This window comes from Sphaerodactylus townsendi, linkage group LG01 (genome assembly GCF_021028975.2).
Source record: "Sphaerodactylus townsendi isolate TG3544 linkage group LG01, MPM_Stown_v2.3, whole genome shotgun sequence".
In the NCBI taxonomy this organism is placed as follows: Eukaryota; Metazoa; Chordata; class Lepidosauria; order Squamata; family Sphaerodactylidae; genus Sphaerodactylus; species Sphaerodactylus townsendi.
Window position 1 is genome coordinate 102,375,068 of NC_059425.1, and position 17,913 is coordinate 102,392,980.

Below are 17,913 nucleotides of genomic sequence, written 5' to 3' on the forward strand. Positions count from 1 at the left end.
GCCACACCATTACTTCCTTTGATGGCTGTGGCTGCTGCTGCTTCAAAACTATTTCCACCCTCTAATTGATGCTTTATTTTTCTTCCAGAGGCATGGGAACAATTGTGGACAGAGCTATGTTTCAGGTCCCTGGCGAACAGCAATGAAGATATTTTGTGCAAAATATTTTAAAAACAATTTTGCCTTTACAGTTTTAATACTTGCATGTCCAAGATTGCTAAAAGAGATGCTTTTATTTGTTTAAAATACAAGAAATAACAAATTGGAGCACTGCTTATCATCAACAGCTGAATTACACATGGCAGAAATATCAGCAAAATCAAGCACCCTATTATAAGGGGAAGGCGGGGATTATTAAAAATGTTTCAGCACAGCATACAAACCTTCAAAGATGTATAGTATTTTTAAACAATACAATAGAAAACATGATTGAAACATAAAAATATCCATAGTATATTCATAGGACAATCATCCAGTGGCAGTTATTAGATATTTTATACAAACATTCTATACAGTTACACACAACACACACAGACACAAACATACTCTCTTGCATCTACCATATAATCTAATGAGCCAAAATTAGGGATTGCTTTTTGCTGTAAAGTTGCAATTGTTGTTCAAAATATATAATTATTTTATGTTGTTCCCATGGAAATACGAACATATGATGTAGTCACATGGCGAATGCATCAGATTATGAAAGCTGAGTTTGTACTTATTGTTTTGCTACAGGAAATGTAATGTTAACAGTATAGCCACCTGGCTTGCAATCTTCTACAAAAGGGCAAATCTACATTTTCAGGATGACAAGGTTTTTTGCCTTGGTTCATGTAAGCAACCTTTTGATGTCTTCTTTATGTTCATTCTGACAAAGGAGAAAACCTATATCTAATGTTCTATACATTCCTTATAAACTATTTGCTCACAGACTGTCTGTTTTCCCTGGTTAACTTTCAGAGGACAACTTTCTATTTCTAGGCCATCCACTTAAGAAAGCATGATAAAATATACACCTGTGTCCAATGTACAGAGGAATCTTCCTCCCCCTCCGTTCTTCTTTACTCTCTCCAGCAAATGTTGGCTGCTTAAGAGTCTGCTGCATTCAGTGAAGATACCCAGCCATGAGATGTGCTCTGTCCTCTCTGTGATTGAATTATGCAATCATATTCAAGTGTTGCCAAGAGAGTGTGTTTTGACAGTGACAGTGAGTGTGATCATTGTGTACTTATCATTTTTGTATTTTGTTTTTGCAATAGAAGTTATATATGGGGGTTTGTGCTTTGTCAAAATTCCTTTTATCTTCTCAAAACAGAATACTTGGAACACAATACAACATTTTCCCTTTAAAAAAACACAACAGATCAAGATTTGGAGCCCTCTAGTGGATTTAGTGCAGGATACATTTTTTTGCCCATCCATATACACATTAGCATGTTTTTATGCTTTCTCGTGCCCTTGCGCGGCTTGTGCTGTTTCTCCTTGCATAATAGAGCCAAAAGAGGAGACAATGTCAACTCGCTCCCATCATAAGAGCCTTTGTGTTACAGGGTGGACGAGCTTTGCTTGTAATCCCTCAGGACAACTGAAGCATAGGTGGCACTGGGAGGTGTGCAAAGAACTGATTCAGAGACAGGAGAGCTGGGCACAGAACTGCCCGAAGCCACCGAATCTCGGAAAGGAGATGGAGGGGTCAGTGCTGGCGAGTCTTCCAGAGTCAGTTTACTGGTTGCTTGTTCCTCTTCCTCCTCCTCGAGATTTCCTGGCCTCTCATACACATATTCTGGGATGAGTTTAAACTTCTCATTTTCTTCCTCTTCTTCCTCCCCCTCTTCCTCAGCAGGGGGAGAAACCAGTTCTTTGCTGAATGTGCCCATTGGGACAGGCAATACCTGCTGCTGCACCAATGGAGGATGATAGATAGGTCTCACTCCATTGGCTGTACCAGGCACAGGGATCACAGAGTTGAAGTCAGGAATGCCACTGGCAAATTTGTTGACCACTCCTTGCAACTGCTCCATGATGGATCTCTGAGGTGGCAGGAGGCTTTTGGGATTCTGTTCGGGCAAGAACAGATGGGCTTCATCTGCTGATCCCTGCAGGGGAGGAGTCATTGTGACTCTCCTGTGCACAGTTGTGGGAGGACTGCTCAGCTGGCTGAAGTGCACTGGCTCTCTCTCTTCTTCCTCCACCACATTGTACAGAGTCTTGCTGCTGATGTCTGAAAAAGTCAGGTTCTTGCCTTGGGCTGGATAGCTTTTAGTGAGGGGCTTGATCACTGCGGTCTGATTGCATCCTAGTTCCTTGCTCTTCACATGCACTGAGAGTCTGTGCCACATATGCTGTCCCTTGGGAACTTGACTTCCTCCTGGTTCAGACCATGACACAGACTTGCCATTAGAACTATGAATAAAATAAAGATGTGTTTATTTGTATTTATTGTAGGTACACATAGGCAAATAAATAAATAAATGACAGGACATCCCTACGGATGTGTTCTGTAATACTGAGTTCTGTCAGAGCCTAAAATAAAATGCTATGAGAAACAGCAAATACTCTTGAATCTAAGGCCGTTTCCGCATGGCAGCGGAAACGGCTGGGTCGGCGCTTCTCGCGCCGACCCGAAGACGCTGGGACCGTCTGCATGGATGGTCCCGGGAAGAGGCGGGCAGCCGGCGCCGCGGAGCGCTGGCGCCGCCAAGAGGCTTGTACCACCCTGGGCCTCTGGCTGTCAGCGGGAGAGGCCTGGGGACACGCCCTTGGCCCCGCGCACCTACTCGAAGCGGGCGCAGGGTAAGGCGTGTCCCCAGGCCTTCGGGCGACGCACCGGAGGCCCAGGGACAAGGTAGAGTGGTCCGGGTGGGGGAGTCGAAGTGAAGACGCTGCCGTTCGCTCGGCAGCGGCTTCACTGCGGCGTTTCCCCAAAAAGAGCGCTAGGAAGCGCTCTGGGGAAACGCCAGCTCCAGGCCGGGCGGGCGGCGCGAGGGCGGCGCGGCTGCGCTGCAGCTGCGCCCCTCGTGCGAATGGCGGCCTGGAGACGGTGTTTTTACCGTCTCCAGGCCGTCATTTTCTGCCCGTGCGGAAATGGCCTAATAGTTATTTCTATTAGAAAGTGAAGCCAACTACTTATTCCATGAGAAGAACTATGTATTACAGAAGGTACATGGCTGCCACCAGAAACTGCAGAACTGAGAACAGGCTTCTCACCAAAGTTGCATATCTCTGCCTCACTTCTGTCAATGGAGATGTCATATCAGAGTAAATAAGCATACAGCTATATTGTGACATATTCCTTAACTACACATTAATGCAGCAGAAGCTGAATGGGAAAGAGTCACCTAAGGTTGTATCTCCACTTGCCCCCCTGACTGTCGGCCCACTATTGGGCAGTGTCAGACAGTGGGACTAGGAGTGGGCAAAGGCAAGGGTGACATGAGTACAATGGAGTCATGGGTGACACAATGATGACAGTGGAAGAGGAGGAGGCAGTGATGGGATTCAGCAGGTTCGCACTACTTCGGCAGAACTGGTTGTTAAAATGGTGCTTGTAAACAACCAGTTGTTAAATTATTTGAATCCCACCACCAGAACTGGTTGTTAAATTATTTGAATCTCACAACTCGGTGAAGGTGATTGTCCCAGAAAATCTGTCACCTTGCCTCACTTCATCAAAAAATTAGCTCTGCATGAGGAATTAGAGGTGAAAAACCGCAGTTTTTGGTGGCAGTAATACATATCTAAAAACATACAATTCCACCCAACTAAACTAAAACAAAAAGTCTTCATCATAAATGATTGTAAGAAACTAAAGTTATTAAGAAAATGTTAAATGATTGTTTCCATCAAAGTTAACCTAACTAGATTTTTTCGACTAAATTTTGACTTCATCTTTTCTACAAGTTTTGAAGATCTTTAAACATCAGGGTTTTTTTAAAAAAAATGATGTAACTAGAAAAGGTATTGTTATTAGTTTCCCATCATTAAAGAATTTCAAGATATATTCCCAAGATATATTCACATTTCTAAAAGCCATCTAAGCTTTTTTCCTTTCATGCACTAGTCAGGCAGTTTTGTGATGTGGAATCCCAATTAATTCCACCATCTGTTTTTGGTATTTCTAAATGAAATCATAAAAAAGAAAGTATTCAATTCACTCATGCTAGTAGTACCTTCCATTTCAGTGACAAAAATCCCTAAACCTAAACCATCCAATATTCTGAAATGGCTCTAGAGGAAAAGATGCAATAATTCTCTAGCAAATGTACTTATAAATATCCTTATTTTAAAGAAAAAATCCTTTCTAATAGTTACATAAACTCTGATCTGAGGAAGTGAACCCATAGCAAAAAGCTGGTTTCTGACTTATTTGTAGAAGTTTTTGGTTTTATTCACCATTTCCTACACCACTTCATGCATGGGAAATAATTATTATACTTTATACCATCAAAAGGCATCTAGCCAGTCATTGCCATTTTAACAGAGAACCAGGATGTTAATTACATTGTGAAAAGGGGAAGAATTTGTACAAAATAGTAAGCTAATTTCTTCAGATCCTCACTAACAATCCAATCCTAACCATGTTTACTTCTACTTCTCATTGGTTTGATTGATATCGATGGATCTTCTAGAGCTTTTACAGTAAATGCAGGTGAACTCATGATAATCCATCAAAACAAAATAAGTTTATCAGACCCTTTCCTTCTACTTATAGCTATTGCCTACACCTTCTCACAAACCTATCATAAGAAGATTATAAATGAGACAGAAAATATTATATAACTCAAATATTTCACCAAAAACATGTTTTTAGGGTTACAGAACATCTAGCACCTATCTGCAACATCTACTATTTCCTTCTGACCCATCTGACTGTCATCTCTTGCTGTGATAATATATGGGAATTGGCTTAGATCTGATAGAAATAATACTGGATAACTGTTTAGTTAAAAATGGACATCTGTTGAAACTGTACAAATCAGACATGCCGTCAAACATTTATGACCTTTCCTCATCAGAAACATGAAATTTGAAAGGGCCCCTTACCAAGATTACACTTTGAACAGTAACACAAATTCAGCCTCAACATTCATTATGATGAAAAATTCACTAAATACAAATTCAGGCATAGCTGATGCCTATGAACACAAAACATTATTTGTTTTAAAGACTATAAAATTCTGGGTGTAGGGAAACAGGAAACTGGAAAGGTGATAAAAGGTACACCTTACATACTCCTGTTTTTCCTGATGATGCCACAAATATGCTTATAAAATACGAACACCTAGACACTACTAGAAAGAAAGGCAATGTAAACAGTGAAAATCAACACCAAATTAAAGCAAGGCAAAGTGCAGTGCAATGCACATATGACTTTAGGCAGCATTGTTTATGAAGAACTAAACAATTCTTGGGAGTGCCTCTCATTGACTGCATGTGTAACTTTGTTTATCCATTTAAAATAGTGAAAACAACCCATTGAAAACTAATTCTGCTTATGTGCCTGCCTAACATATCACTAATGAGAACCAGTCTTAGTCTATCTAAGGCCCCTTCTGCACATGCAGAATAATGCACTTTCAATCCACCTTCACAATGGTTTGAAAGTGGATTTTGCTATTCCACACAGCTGCAAAGTGCATTGAAAGTGGATTGAAAGTGCATTATTTTGCTTGTGCGGAAGGGGCCTAAGGAGTTAGCTGTGCTTGTAGATTCAGACTAAGGCCCCTTCCACACACGCAAAATAATGCATTTTCAAACCACTTTCACAACTCTTTGCAAGTGGATTTTGCTATTCCGCACAGCTTCAAAGAGCACTGAAAGCAGTTTGAAAGTGCATTATTCTGCATGTGCGGAACGAGCCTAAGATTGAAGCATAGTAAACATATGGCAATGCAGTATGTGTTCTTAGAAAGAATATTTCTTGGAAAGGATATGGCAATGCAGTATGTGTTCTTAGAAAGAATAAAAGTTGATGCATATTTGGGATTTTCTTGTCCTTTTTTGAATCAACACATTTCTGCAAGCATATAAGGTATATGTTTCTCGCCACAGTTTGTTTGGATGGTATAGGTTGACTGTTGAAAGATGGATGGCTTTGCCCTGCAGATGGAGTGGGAGGGGGGTAGATTAGATCACTGTCTCCTTGAGCGCAATGACTCTGGTTTTGGAGTTCATTCTTTTCTCAATTGCAAGTCTACAGACCCATTGACAAGGTGAAAGTCTTCAAGTGAACAGGGAAAAGTCTTCAAAAGAAATGGGTTCTCTGCTTAATTTATTTGGCAGGGATTTATTATTCATGATACTGGGAATGTGAAATACAGGATTAATGTAATGAGGCATTCTTCACATGGAAACTGTGACCAAAGTGGTGTCATAGATATGTGAGAGTAGGTGCTGCAATTCTATATATGTGGGGAAAAGAAACAAAAATGAAGTATTGTCCTAACCAATAATGTTTGAATGGTTTAATAGAGGCCATATATGGGTACTACAGGGAGGAGTGGAAAACATTTAAGAGACATGCACAGCAAGCCACAGTGTTTCAAAAATGTTTCAACAAAAGAATCGCTAGAAAAGAGAATGAGTTTAAAACATTTTCACACTTGGTATAAATGTTTTGGGCTAAAAACATTGCGCAGCTCCTCAGAGGAAACATTTTCTTTTCTGCCTCAAAACATTTTATTCTGGTTGTGCAGAGAGTCCTGATTCATGCATCTGTGACAACATACACACACACGCCAATCAAATGAGCTTACATGGACAAGATACACAGCCCTAACATATTTATAATTTCCCCCTGTAATAAAGGCATTTTGAAGCTGGATTTGCTTTCAGTGGACCATATGTTGAACCAAATTGTCACAAGAGGCATGAACAGGAATGGGTTCCTATACAATACACCAAATTGAGCCCTGTTCCATTGCACACTGCAGAAAGGCAGTTCATATGGGATTATACCTATATGGTTTACATTTGTATAGTAATTTTGTGTTATGTGAAATTATCTTAATGGTGTTTCAGTCTCTGAAACAAAGCTTTAATGTATTCTGAAGACCAAACTTTTGCAAGTAAGTTTTCCAATTCATGCAAAATCAAACATGAATGTATACCTAATAGTTTAAATCCATGTAGGAGAGCTTACTTGATTTTTCACTATAAGACCAGGCATGTAGCTTGGCTTTGTCTAAGGTAATTCTGCTTATTAGATTATTTTATCAGTCCAGTGTCTTTGACTGTTGGCACCTACAAGCTGTAAACTGATATAAACTTGTTAAGGGAGAGAAGTTAACAGGATATAACAGGGGCTTTCATCACTTTTAATGGTTACCTGGATCCTGCACATAGTAATCTACATTACATTCTGTATTTCATGTCTTTCACCAAAGCCATGTGGTGTTAAACCCTCCTCAACAGGCAACTGAAGTTCACCGGCTGTGACTGTTGAGAAGAGTGAGGCACAACAAAGATGCAGAAAATGTGAAGTGGTCAATGAAAGAAGACAGGATAATTTCACTTCCATGCAAAACTGTGAAAAGGGTAAAAGTGTTGACTAGATGAGGGGAAAAGAGAAGTTAACAAGAAAAATATATTTTGCTTTCTTCTGCAATTGCTAGCAAGCACTGAAGTGACAACCATTAAAAACAACCCAAAAAATCTTTCAAAAATGATTCCACAGTGTCGTCTGAAGAGTACATGAACAAGCAAGAGTCAAGGCAGTGTGAAAAATGGGGCACATAAGCAATTTCCCATCATTAATGGCATGCACACATTTGCCCCATTATCAGAAATGATGAAAGTCATGAGAAAGAGAAAACAATGGGTAAAAAAAAAAATCCACTGTTTGTCATGCAGCTTCTCTTACACATTCACTGCAGTTTGGGGGTTTTCAAAGCTGCACATGTGCCGACGGACACTGGCTGGTGGGCGAGAATTCTGGCTGCCTCTTCCTGAGAATTGAAAAGAAAAACACACCCAGTGAGTGGTTATACACGTGCATACACATGGTGGTTGTACCACTCGGGTGCCTGTTTGTGTCTTGTGCCTCTTCAGAGTTCTTTTCCACATCTGCTTTATGGTTTAACTCTTTCCTTGGATCTGCATATTGTTCTAGTCAACTCCATATACCATTCTTATTGATTTGATGTAGTCAATACCAGCTGGAATTTAGATATGAATTTGAACTGGAAAAGAAGTTCCATAGATGACCCTGGAAAAATTGTTAGCCTTTAATTTAATTTTCAGCAGTGTTCTGGGGCTAAAATGAGATTTGATTCAACTGACCAAATAAACCAAGTAGCTATGATGCTGATACAAATGGAAATGATTCCCAGTCAGGTAATCTGGTTTTCTGTGGTTTGTGTAACAGTTGATTCCAAGGGGACCATTAGGCAGAGAAGCGTCTACAAACATATTAGGCTATTAATGTGTCTGAAATATGAACATAACTCACATATGTGAGTAGCAATGTTTTGTAAATATTTTGGGGATTAGTAAGCATTTGCGAGATGGATTCATGTGCTAGAGGCACACAAAAATATTCCTAATGTGATATATGGAATTTTTCTTGCTCAATGACTGCTTGGAAAGCGTGTGCATATACTATCCCTTTCAGATATCTGACCACTCTTTTCAGTGTACAGCCTCTACATTGCATTTATTAATTGTCATAATTTGCTTTTTCTGAAAATTTAGGTTTTCAATGTGGATGCCAATTTCTATGGCAACAGGCATATGAAAGAAATGACAAATTAAAGCTTAAAATTGTAGACCTCTGGAAAAAAAGAGCAGTTAGGCCACTTTGTTAAAAAAAATGCCATAGGAACGGGGGGGGGGGGGAGAAAACACTAAAGGTGAACATAGAAAGTGCCTACTCAGTCACAGGCTGAGCTGGTGTAATGTCATGGAATGTTCACCAATATTCGAACTATTTCAGAGTGAGTTATCTCTTTATACTGACTATTGACGGAAGGAGTTGTTTGCTGCTGGTGTGAAAGCATAAAAATGTAGATAGATATGTATTTAGAAAACAATAGAATAGCTTGCTGGGAAGGTTTTTTGTGGGGGGATTAATAACCTAACTTGCTGCATGTAAGGAACATTCATGGAAATGGAGTCCAGCCTGACTGTTCTTTGGCTGCCATGTATACAAAAGCAGAATTGTAAATGCAGGGCTGATATTTAAATAATTACACTCTTAATGTGCCACTCTCATTGAAATTAAATTTCTGTTCAGTTTCTTTTTGTCTTGGATATACTGTTCCAAAAATAATGCCAAAATTAAAATTAAATATTTTCAACAGCTCTGAATACTTCACTTTTATTGGTCCAATGTACACATTAAATTTAAGAGGCTCTTGACAATGCAATCCCAGTCAGAATTACACACATCTAAGCCCACTGAACTTCAATGGACTTGTAAGGATATTGCTCTGTTTAGGACAGAAATGTTTGTAAAGAGAAGTCGAAGGCATTTCAGGACTCTGGTGAAGGACTTTAAGAGCACACAGAGGGCTTGGCTATTGTCTCAGGAAGAGACTCACCTACATATGGAACCAGAGAATTTCTGACAGTGTTTAGCTTAACTGGCAGAGTTAAGAGTGGGTTTGGTGAAACCCCAGAGCTTAATCTGTTCCAAGGCAGTGTGAGACCCATTGGAGATTAAGGGTGGCAGTTTTAGGAGAGTGTTCAGAACTGTGTTAATAATGTTTACCCTGAATAAAGACACCTGTGCGTGTGTGAAACTATATGTGAAGGAATCTGTAAACTGAAACAGCCATCTTTAAGTGAAGTTATTTTATAACCGAAACAGTCATTTAAAAGAAACTTCATTTGCTCTGTAACTTCTAAGAAATCTGCCTGAAGAAACCAGTACCACTTAAGAACCTCTCTGTAACAGCAACCTGAGAAGAAAACCTTGTCAAAATAAAATCTAGTTTTTTGTTTATCTTTTAAAAGCCTCTCTAAGTTCCCTATTACTTTTAGCTCAGAGTTGGTGGCAGCAGACATTTTGTTTTCCCTGACAGGATTTTTGGTTAAAGGCCTCTATGTGTGTGTGTGCGTGTGCGTGAGTTGAGGTGTGCCTTAGATCAATAACAACAATCAAACAGCCACCCTTCAGCAACACAGATCCGTCCCTGCTGGATTAAAACTAAATTAAAACAGTACAATAGATGGTGTTAAACAAGCAGCAGTATGCAGGTTCTAATGGTAGTCTTGGCCTAAATACAGCTACTTGTTCAGACACTGGGAGCAAATGTACACCACTAACTGGGCTAGTAAGGAGTCAGCCCCCAAAAATGAACTAGTAGTGCATAATTTGGGAGGGGGAGGGGCCACAAGATCCTGGGTGATAAATAGATTTACTGTGTATTGTTACTGCCCTCAACAACATGCCTGGTGAAACGGTTCCACGTTACAGGCCTGAAAAACTGAACTAGATCATTTAAAGCTCAGGTCTTCCTAGGCAGAGCATTCCACCACACAGTGGCTAGTGATGAGAAATCCTTGGCCCTAGCTAAGGACAGTTGCCAGAGCCAGAGACCACCAGTAGACTTTTAGATGATAATTGCAAGGCTTTTGCAGGTGTGTACTGGAAAAAGCAGTCCCAAAAATATGAAAATTCTAGACTGTGTAGGGCTCTGAAGGTCAATACCAAAACCTCAAAACTGATCCAGTACATCACCGGAAGCCAATGCAGTAATTGAAGTACAGGATGGATATGCATTTTTCATAGTGCCCTAGCAAGGAAGTACGCAGCTGTTTTCTAGACCAGTTGCAACATCTGGAGGAGCCTCAAGGACAGCCTTGTGTAGAGTGAGTTACAGTAGTTCAATCTGGAGGTGACCATGGCATAGAACACAGTGGCTTGATCAGCAGGTGATAGGTAAGGCAGCAGCTGGCACTCGTGGCAGAGATGGAAAAAAGCTATTTGGACTATGTTGTTAACTTGGGTCTCCAAAGAAAGAAAGACATCCAGGATCACACCCAACCTCTTGACACAGGAAGATGAAACACATTGCACCTGTCTAGGGCTGGGAGTTGGACTGCCTGATGGACCCCTCCTCCCCAACCTAACTAAAGGACCTCTGTCTTTGTTGGATCTAGCTTCAGGTGGCTCTGTTCCAGTTGTTTCACTATGGCTCCAAGAAACTTGGTCAGGACCTCAGGGAGAACATCTGACTGGACACATAGCAACAGAAAGATCTGGGTGTCATCTGCATATTGATGGCAGCCCAGCCTGAAAATTCATACCAACTGGACACCCAGCAACAGAAAGAGGGTACATAAAGATGTTAAAAAGCATCAGAGAATGGCACCCTGTGTTAATTCAAACACCAGAGAATATACCAGGTGGGAATTCTCTTTCAAGCACCACTACTGAAGTTAAGCTGTGCTAATAATTTGGTGGCTGGCTCAGCTTCCTGTGGCATCCATCTTATGGCAGCTATTTTGTTTTGCTAAGCCCACTATGGTGTGTCAGAATTCCAAATGTGCTTGCAGACTAGATTGGGATCCCTGCATGGGGGTATCTCCAAAATTTCCTGACCTGGATGGCCGAACCTTTGCAGATCTTGGAGGCTATGAAGGGTTGGCCCGGGTTATTATTTGGATGGGAGGTCACCAAGGAAGTCCAGGATAGCTATGCAGAGGCAAGCAATGGCATACCACCTGTTCACCTCTTACCTTGAAGAAGTAGAAGAGTTTGGATTTATACTCCTCCTTTCTCCCCACCTACTCTTAACAACTACACCATGCTGGCTGTCTGAGGTTGCCATAAAACCCTCTGAGGTTGCCATAAGTCTGTGGCAACTTATCTAGAGTCTAAAATGCCTACTGCACCTACTAGTTATGAGTAGTTTACCATTAAACAGCTATACTTCTGCATATTGAGTTAGATTACAAATATAGTACGAATTGCTGTGACTTGTGACAACAGGGCTATGATTCATAAATCTGCATAACTAATTCTGTATATCAAGCAAGACCGCTGACTATTTTCCAAGAAGCTTTCTTTCAAAAATTTCAGGCTTCAAGCTAACCACTTCTAAATGTGGGCAAAGAAAAAAAAAGGATGAGCTTTTGGAATGCTGTTTAAAGTTTTTCTTTGTCCTCCAAATACTGTGCCTCTGTATTTTTCTTGCTGCCTGAGGGAAGTAGCTGATAGCCCTCCTAACCTTTCGAGAAATTATGAGCACTGCAACCATTTTTAGAGTGGCAAAACTTTTTATTAACAAAAAATGGTTCAAGGTAAACAAAGTGTAAGGCACAGCATAGGGGTCTGATCTTCTGATCTGTGTACTGGGCAGCACAAGTGCTGTCCCCCAGACACCTAAATTTTTCACAGCACGCCTGCCGATGAAAAATTATACACACACACTGGAGCAGCTGTGAGATTCCAGATGGGCGGTCGCCACTTCCTGAAGATTCTTTGCTGCCAAGGGCGCAAGCCATATAAGCCCACGTCTGGGCAGGTGACCCCTTGGCTTGCTACACCCCAAACCTCCTGAGGAGGTTCCACTAAAGTGGGTATTCTCCCACTGCCCCCCCAACTAACAATCAGTCCCCCATGCGCAAACCGCCAACCCTCTAACAATAAAGCATATGCATTAACAAAGACAAAAAACCGGGAGAGGTGGGTAGGAAACACACTAAATGGGAAGGTGGGAAGGCTGGGCCCTGACCTAAATAGGCCCAGCCCCAGCTTCCTTGGTGATGTCAGGGTGCCCAGTGTCGCTGCTCTGCACCCTGAAGCCTGCCAGGCCCACGTTGCCTGGCCAGCCTGAAGCACAGTGGAAGGGGGGAGCATCACAGAGGCTGTCCCTTCCCCACCAGCAATGGCTGCCGTGGTAAGTTGTGGCCACTCTTTCTCAGCTTTCCAGGCATCATCTTTCCTGCCTGACAAGAGAAATGTTTGTCTTCCAAAGCATCACAGCAGCATAGCCACTGGCTGGGAAAGAGGGACCTATTGGTAAGAGGGGAGTGATAACAGAAATGAAAAAGTGCATGCTCAGTCACTATGTAACTAAAATGGAAGATCTACATTTTGCAGAGATTGTTGACCTTGAAATTTGGAAAAAGTAACTTAAAATCTCCAATCTCACCAAGTCCATCAGAAGATCCAGTCTCTAATAAAGGTCAACATTTTGTATTTTTTAATAACTATGGATTGTGATGTCAAAGCACAGGAAATAATTGTGGTACCTTCAGAAGTTAGCTGTAGAACAGCTAGATTTGAGACCAGTAACACCTTAGAGACCAGCAAGATTTTGGGGTATGAGCTTTGGAAAGCGAGACATCTGATAAAAGCAGCATTGACTCTTATACCCTGAAAATCTTGATGATCTCTAAAATGCCACTGGACTCAAAATTAATTGGGGTACTTGGTTATTACCTATTCTAATATAGTATGAAACATACACTTTTTCAAATCCAGAAGTTCATACTCCAGTTATGGAGTATGATATTGGGAGACCTGTGAACAGATTTCCCCAACATTTTAAATAGACCAATAGAAGTAGTACGGGGCCTGAATTTTGACTGGGATTACAGTGTAGTTCAGAAGAGTTTTAATCAATCCCTGGCACTGTTTCACCATTCAAAAGTGACTTCTCAAAGTTGTTATCAAACTGAAAAGAAAAAAAACACGTGGCAAAGATAGAAGAAATGTCTTCCTGTTCCAGAGCTAATCATGCAGAATGGCTTGGGAGACTATGACTCTTGAACTGGTGCCCCTAAATGAATCAGAATCTTATGTGGCAGTTGCTTATCTTAAACAAAACAACACTGAGCAGATCCCAGTGTTTTGTCAAATGTCAAGTTGATTGCTACTTCTTCGGTAGTAAGAAGAGGAAACAGGGTGAAATGGCCCCCTTTTCTACCTGCAGGGAAAGGTAAGTGAAGCAAGCTTTCTGTTTGTGCAAGAGGGAATGGGTGATCTTCTTTCCCATCTCCTCTATCTTTATGCCTGCCCTTTTACACATGATGTTCCTACAGTCACCAACACTGAGTGCTCAATGGAGCAGCAGGGGAAAAATGAAAGGACTAAAATGGTGTTTCATGGCAACATTACATCATTTCTGGCTGTATAAATGGAAGGATGCTTTAGGATTCTAGGTTTTTACCACAGCCTTTCAGGGAAAGCTTAGAGCATCGTATGATACAATGATGTCACTTTTGGTTATATAGTAAGAAGTGATGTTGCAGCATTGCAGCATGCCATCTGGGTAAACCTCTACCCTCTCTCCAGTGTTCCAGGGGTTTCCAACCAAGGAAATATTTACAAATTGAATCATTTTACCTAATGATAGATGTTCACAGAAGATGGCCAGTTTATACACTTGTGTGAATTCCCAACCTATGCCTAAGATTTACTATTACAACTGAATATAGAAGCAAATGGTTCAATATATAAATTGGAAATAATACCTGTGATAAGCGAAAGCCCACCTTAGTCCTACATTCCAGTAGCTTTAATGGAGGAGAGCAGATTTCAGCTCAGAACTGCATGATGACATAGCCATTATTTTCAAGGCCTAACTGAGAAACAGCTTGGCAGTTTTCCAGCCATGTTTATGGATGCTCAGGATAGAGCACAATACTGCTTGAGACCTGATTTAGTGGTCTCATCACATATTGTAACTTGGTCACATATTCCCTGTTTTAGATGGCAAACAGTACTCTTCTCCTAACAGTTTCATTTTCCTAATGGTTTTCTGCATAACTTGGCAGCTGATCTAGTAATGCGTACAATGGAATCAAATTTTAATTAGATGAAAATGGAATCCAGGCCATACATGATTGTATTTATTCACTAGTCTCTTCAATTTATGGCTCATTCCGCACATGCAGAATAATGCACTTTCAAACTGCTTTCAGTGCTCTTTGAAGCTGTGCGGAATGGCAAAATCCACTTGCAAACAGTTGTGAAAGTGGTTTGAAAATGCATTATTTTGCGTGTGCGGAAGGGGCCTATGTTGGTTTTTCCTAGAGACAATCTTACTGAATTTTATTTTTTTCAGTAATTTTCAAAAATATAAGTGGATTATCAGCATCTAGTGTTATCAACTCTTAGGCCCCTTCCGCACATGCAGAATAATTAACTTTCAATTCACTTTCAATGCACTTTGCAGCTGGATTTTACCATGCGGAATAGCAAAATCCACTTTCAAACAATTGTGAAAGTGGATTGAAAGTGCATTAGTCTGCATGTGCGGAAAGGGTCTTAGTGTCAACAGTGAACACACTATTGACAGTTCTGTATGCCATGTTCGTGGGAAGGTGACACAAGGTCTATAAAGAAATTTAAAGTACTCCAAAATGAATTCTCTTACCCTAAGAATGCAATCCTAAGGAGAGTTACTTCAGTCTAAGCCCATTCATTTCAATGGGCTTAGATTGGAGTAATTCTGCATAGAACTATGCTGTGAGACACTTAGCCATGTGTACTATTCTACCATGTGGTGAAGATAATTTTACCACCTACCTAACTTCTTTATGTTCTGAGAAAAAACAGACAGGTGAAGGAGATTTTCAAGAGGGGAAATGACAAAATACTATCCTTTCCCATCCTCAGGGCCATGATCCCAATCCCTGTCACCACAGCTGTTTTTTGCAGATAAATTAGGTATCTGATCTACCATGGATCCTTAGCATCATGTGTAGTTTGGCACCCAAAGAAGTACAACAGCATTTTCTGTTAAAAGCTGTTGCAGCTTCCCATAGTCCTTCAGCATATGAAAATGGCACAGTGATGTTATAGAACTATAACAAGCCCCAGTGTGCTTATTAATCAAATGGATCATCATGGTTTTTAGGGACTGGTTTCTTCAACTGCTAACATAGCAAAAATTTCATTCGAGAGAGAGAGAGAGAGAGGGAGAGAGGGAGAGATACCTGTAAACTTCAAAACTTTTTTGATAATTCAAATAATATGTTCACCCAATCATGGCTTAAGAAGAGTTTCTGATTCCTGTCCAAAACCAAATCTCTAGTAGATACAAACCTTTGCCTTGGGAATTCCCAGTGACTGCATTTTAGGAGAAAGTGAAAACTAGTCCTCAGACATTCGGGTGAATATTTGTAACTTGATGGTTTGTTTGCTTCTGCGTCTGACCTGGTATTTGGACTTTAATTGTATTTTAATCATGGGTTAATTAAAATTCATATGAATGTTCTATTCCAGGGGTAGGGAGCTATACCACTCAAAAGGATGGTGCGAGTCCATTTTCCCTGACTCTGGCATTCCTAGTAGCAGCCGACTCCTCCCCCCTCTTGAAACACTCCCATAATCCCCCTACCTTACTGGCCTCCACATTAGGCTGGTGCAACTGTGGAAGCAGAAGTCAGAGTGAAATGCTGTGGACCTCTGAAGTGTGCACCTGTCTGTGGCCCCCTGGCTGGCATAAGTGCCATGCTGGCCAGAAGAGAAAATGTATCGGCACAAACCCAGATCAACTCCAGTGGTCATTCAGTCTTACCTCATCTGGATTGGGCTGCTCAGAATGAAATGGCAGGAAGATAAAATTTGATATTTGGATATTTTTATAACTGAAGACCCATTTTCCAGTTAAACACATTGGCCAGAAAAGCTGTAGACTTTCCCTTCCAGAAAGGTGAATAATCAAAGAGAATTCAGCCACAGCAAGTCTTGCAGTATAGGTGATTGCCGGATTCTTCTAAACTGATCAGTTCAAGAAATTCAAATTGTTATACATTGCCAATCTGTACCTTAAAGCCGAAGGGGCCTTTTGGAATAACATCAACATGCATATATTTGGCATAACAAGAGAATAGCATAGAATAACAACCCACAAGCTAGTCTGTTTTATTGCTAAGGATGCAGTAATTGCCTGTTAGGAAGTGAAGATACAGCACTGACTTTGCTTTTTATTTGTTTAAGACACTAGTAGCCTGAATGAACCCAAAATATAGAGGACCTATTATTAACAAGTTAATTGGCCTTCAGTTCCAGGACACAGTGACAGTACAATGAGATCTTTTGTCCTTCATTATGGCAAAGTTCCTAAGGAGAGGACAGCCAAAAGAAGAAATGCAAATATTAGAAAAGAGAGAGATAAAGAAAATCAGTTGAAATCACTTTCATTGCTGCACCAGTTCTGAGACAGTATGAATACATGTTCATTTGGGAAGCATTTTCTTCCAATGGGTAATTTGTGGTGACTACAGAATATAAAGCATGAATGTACTGTATTAGTAAGTATTGCATTAGTAATGCCACTCTAATTCTAATCCCCCCCCCCCCAAATGTTAAAATGGGCTCTGAGTTCATTTGATATGAAATCTTTGCTACATCAAACAGGAGAGAAGAAAAAAAGAGAGTCAAAATGCAACTCTCTAGGAATCCCTGGCCACCTGAGATATAGCCCATAACTGACTGTACAAATCAACTGAGATAACCTTCATCCAACAAATTATATAAAGTCATTTTGGAAAGAAAATATCTAGGCTGTTAAGCCACTGACATTCTGACTGTAGTACAGGGGCATAACGAGGCAGCCCTGGGCAAACTGTAGCCCTGGGCAAAACCTGAGTTGGATGCCCCCCCCCATGGGCGGCCACTCCACCACGACCAAATTTTTTTTTGCACCAGGACATTGGTGCCTACAGGGGGTGAAGTTTTTAGACATATCAGCACCAGAATTTCAGCACATCATCAGGAGACTGTCCTTATGCTACTCCCCATCAGGAGACTGTCATGATGGCACCCCCAAGGTTTGGTGCAGTTTGGTTCAGGGGGTCCAAAGTTATGGACCCTCAAAGGGGGTACCCTTTTGAGGGTCCATAACGTTGGACCCCCTGAACCAAACTGCACCAAACCTTGGGGGTGCCATCATGACAGTCTCCAGATAATACCCTGAAATTTTGGTGCTGATACGTCCAAGAATGCCCTCCCTG

General features: G+C 40.9%; 1 protein-coding gene across 1 annotated transcript in view; it reads right to left on the reverse strand.

Moving 5' to 3' along the window:
• Positions 1 to 214: 214 nt before the first annotated feature.
• LOC125437609 (metabotropic glutamate receptor 1-like) overlaps positions 215 to 17,913 on the reverse strand; it is a 51,629-nt gene continuing 33,930 nt past the window's right edge. The window contains exon 7 of the mRNA XM_048505359.1: positions 215 to 2,403. Coding sequence (XP_048361316.1) covers positions 1,545 to 2,403 — 859 coding nt within the window. The 3' untranslated portion in view covers positions 215 to 1,544. The remainder of the gene's footprint in view (positions 2,404 to 17,913) is intronic.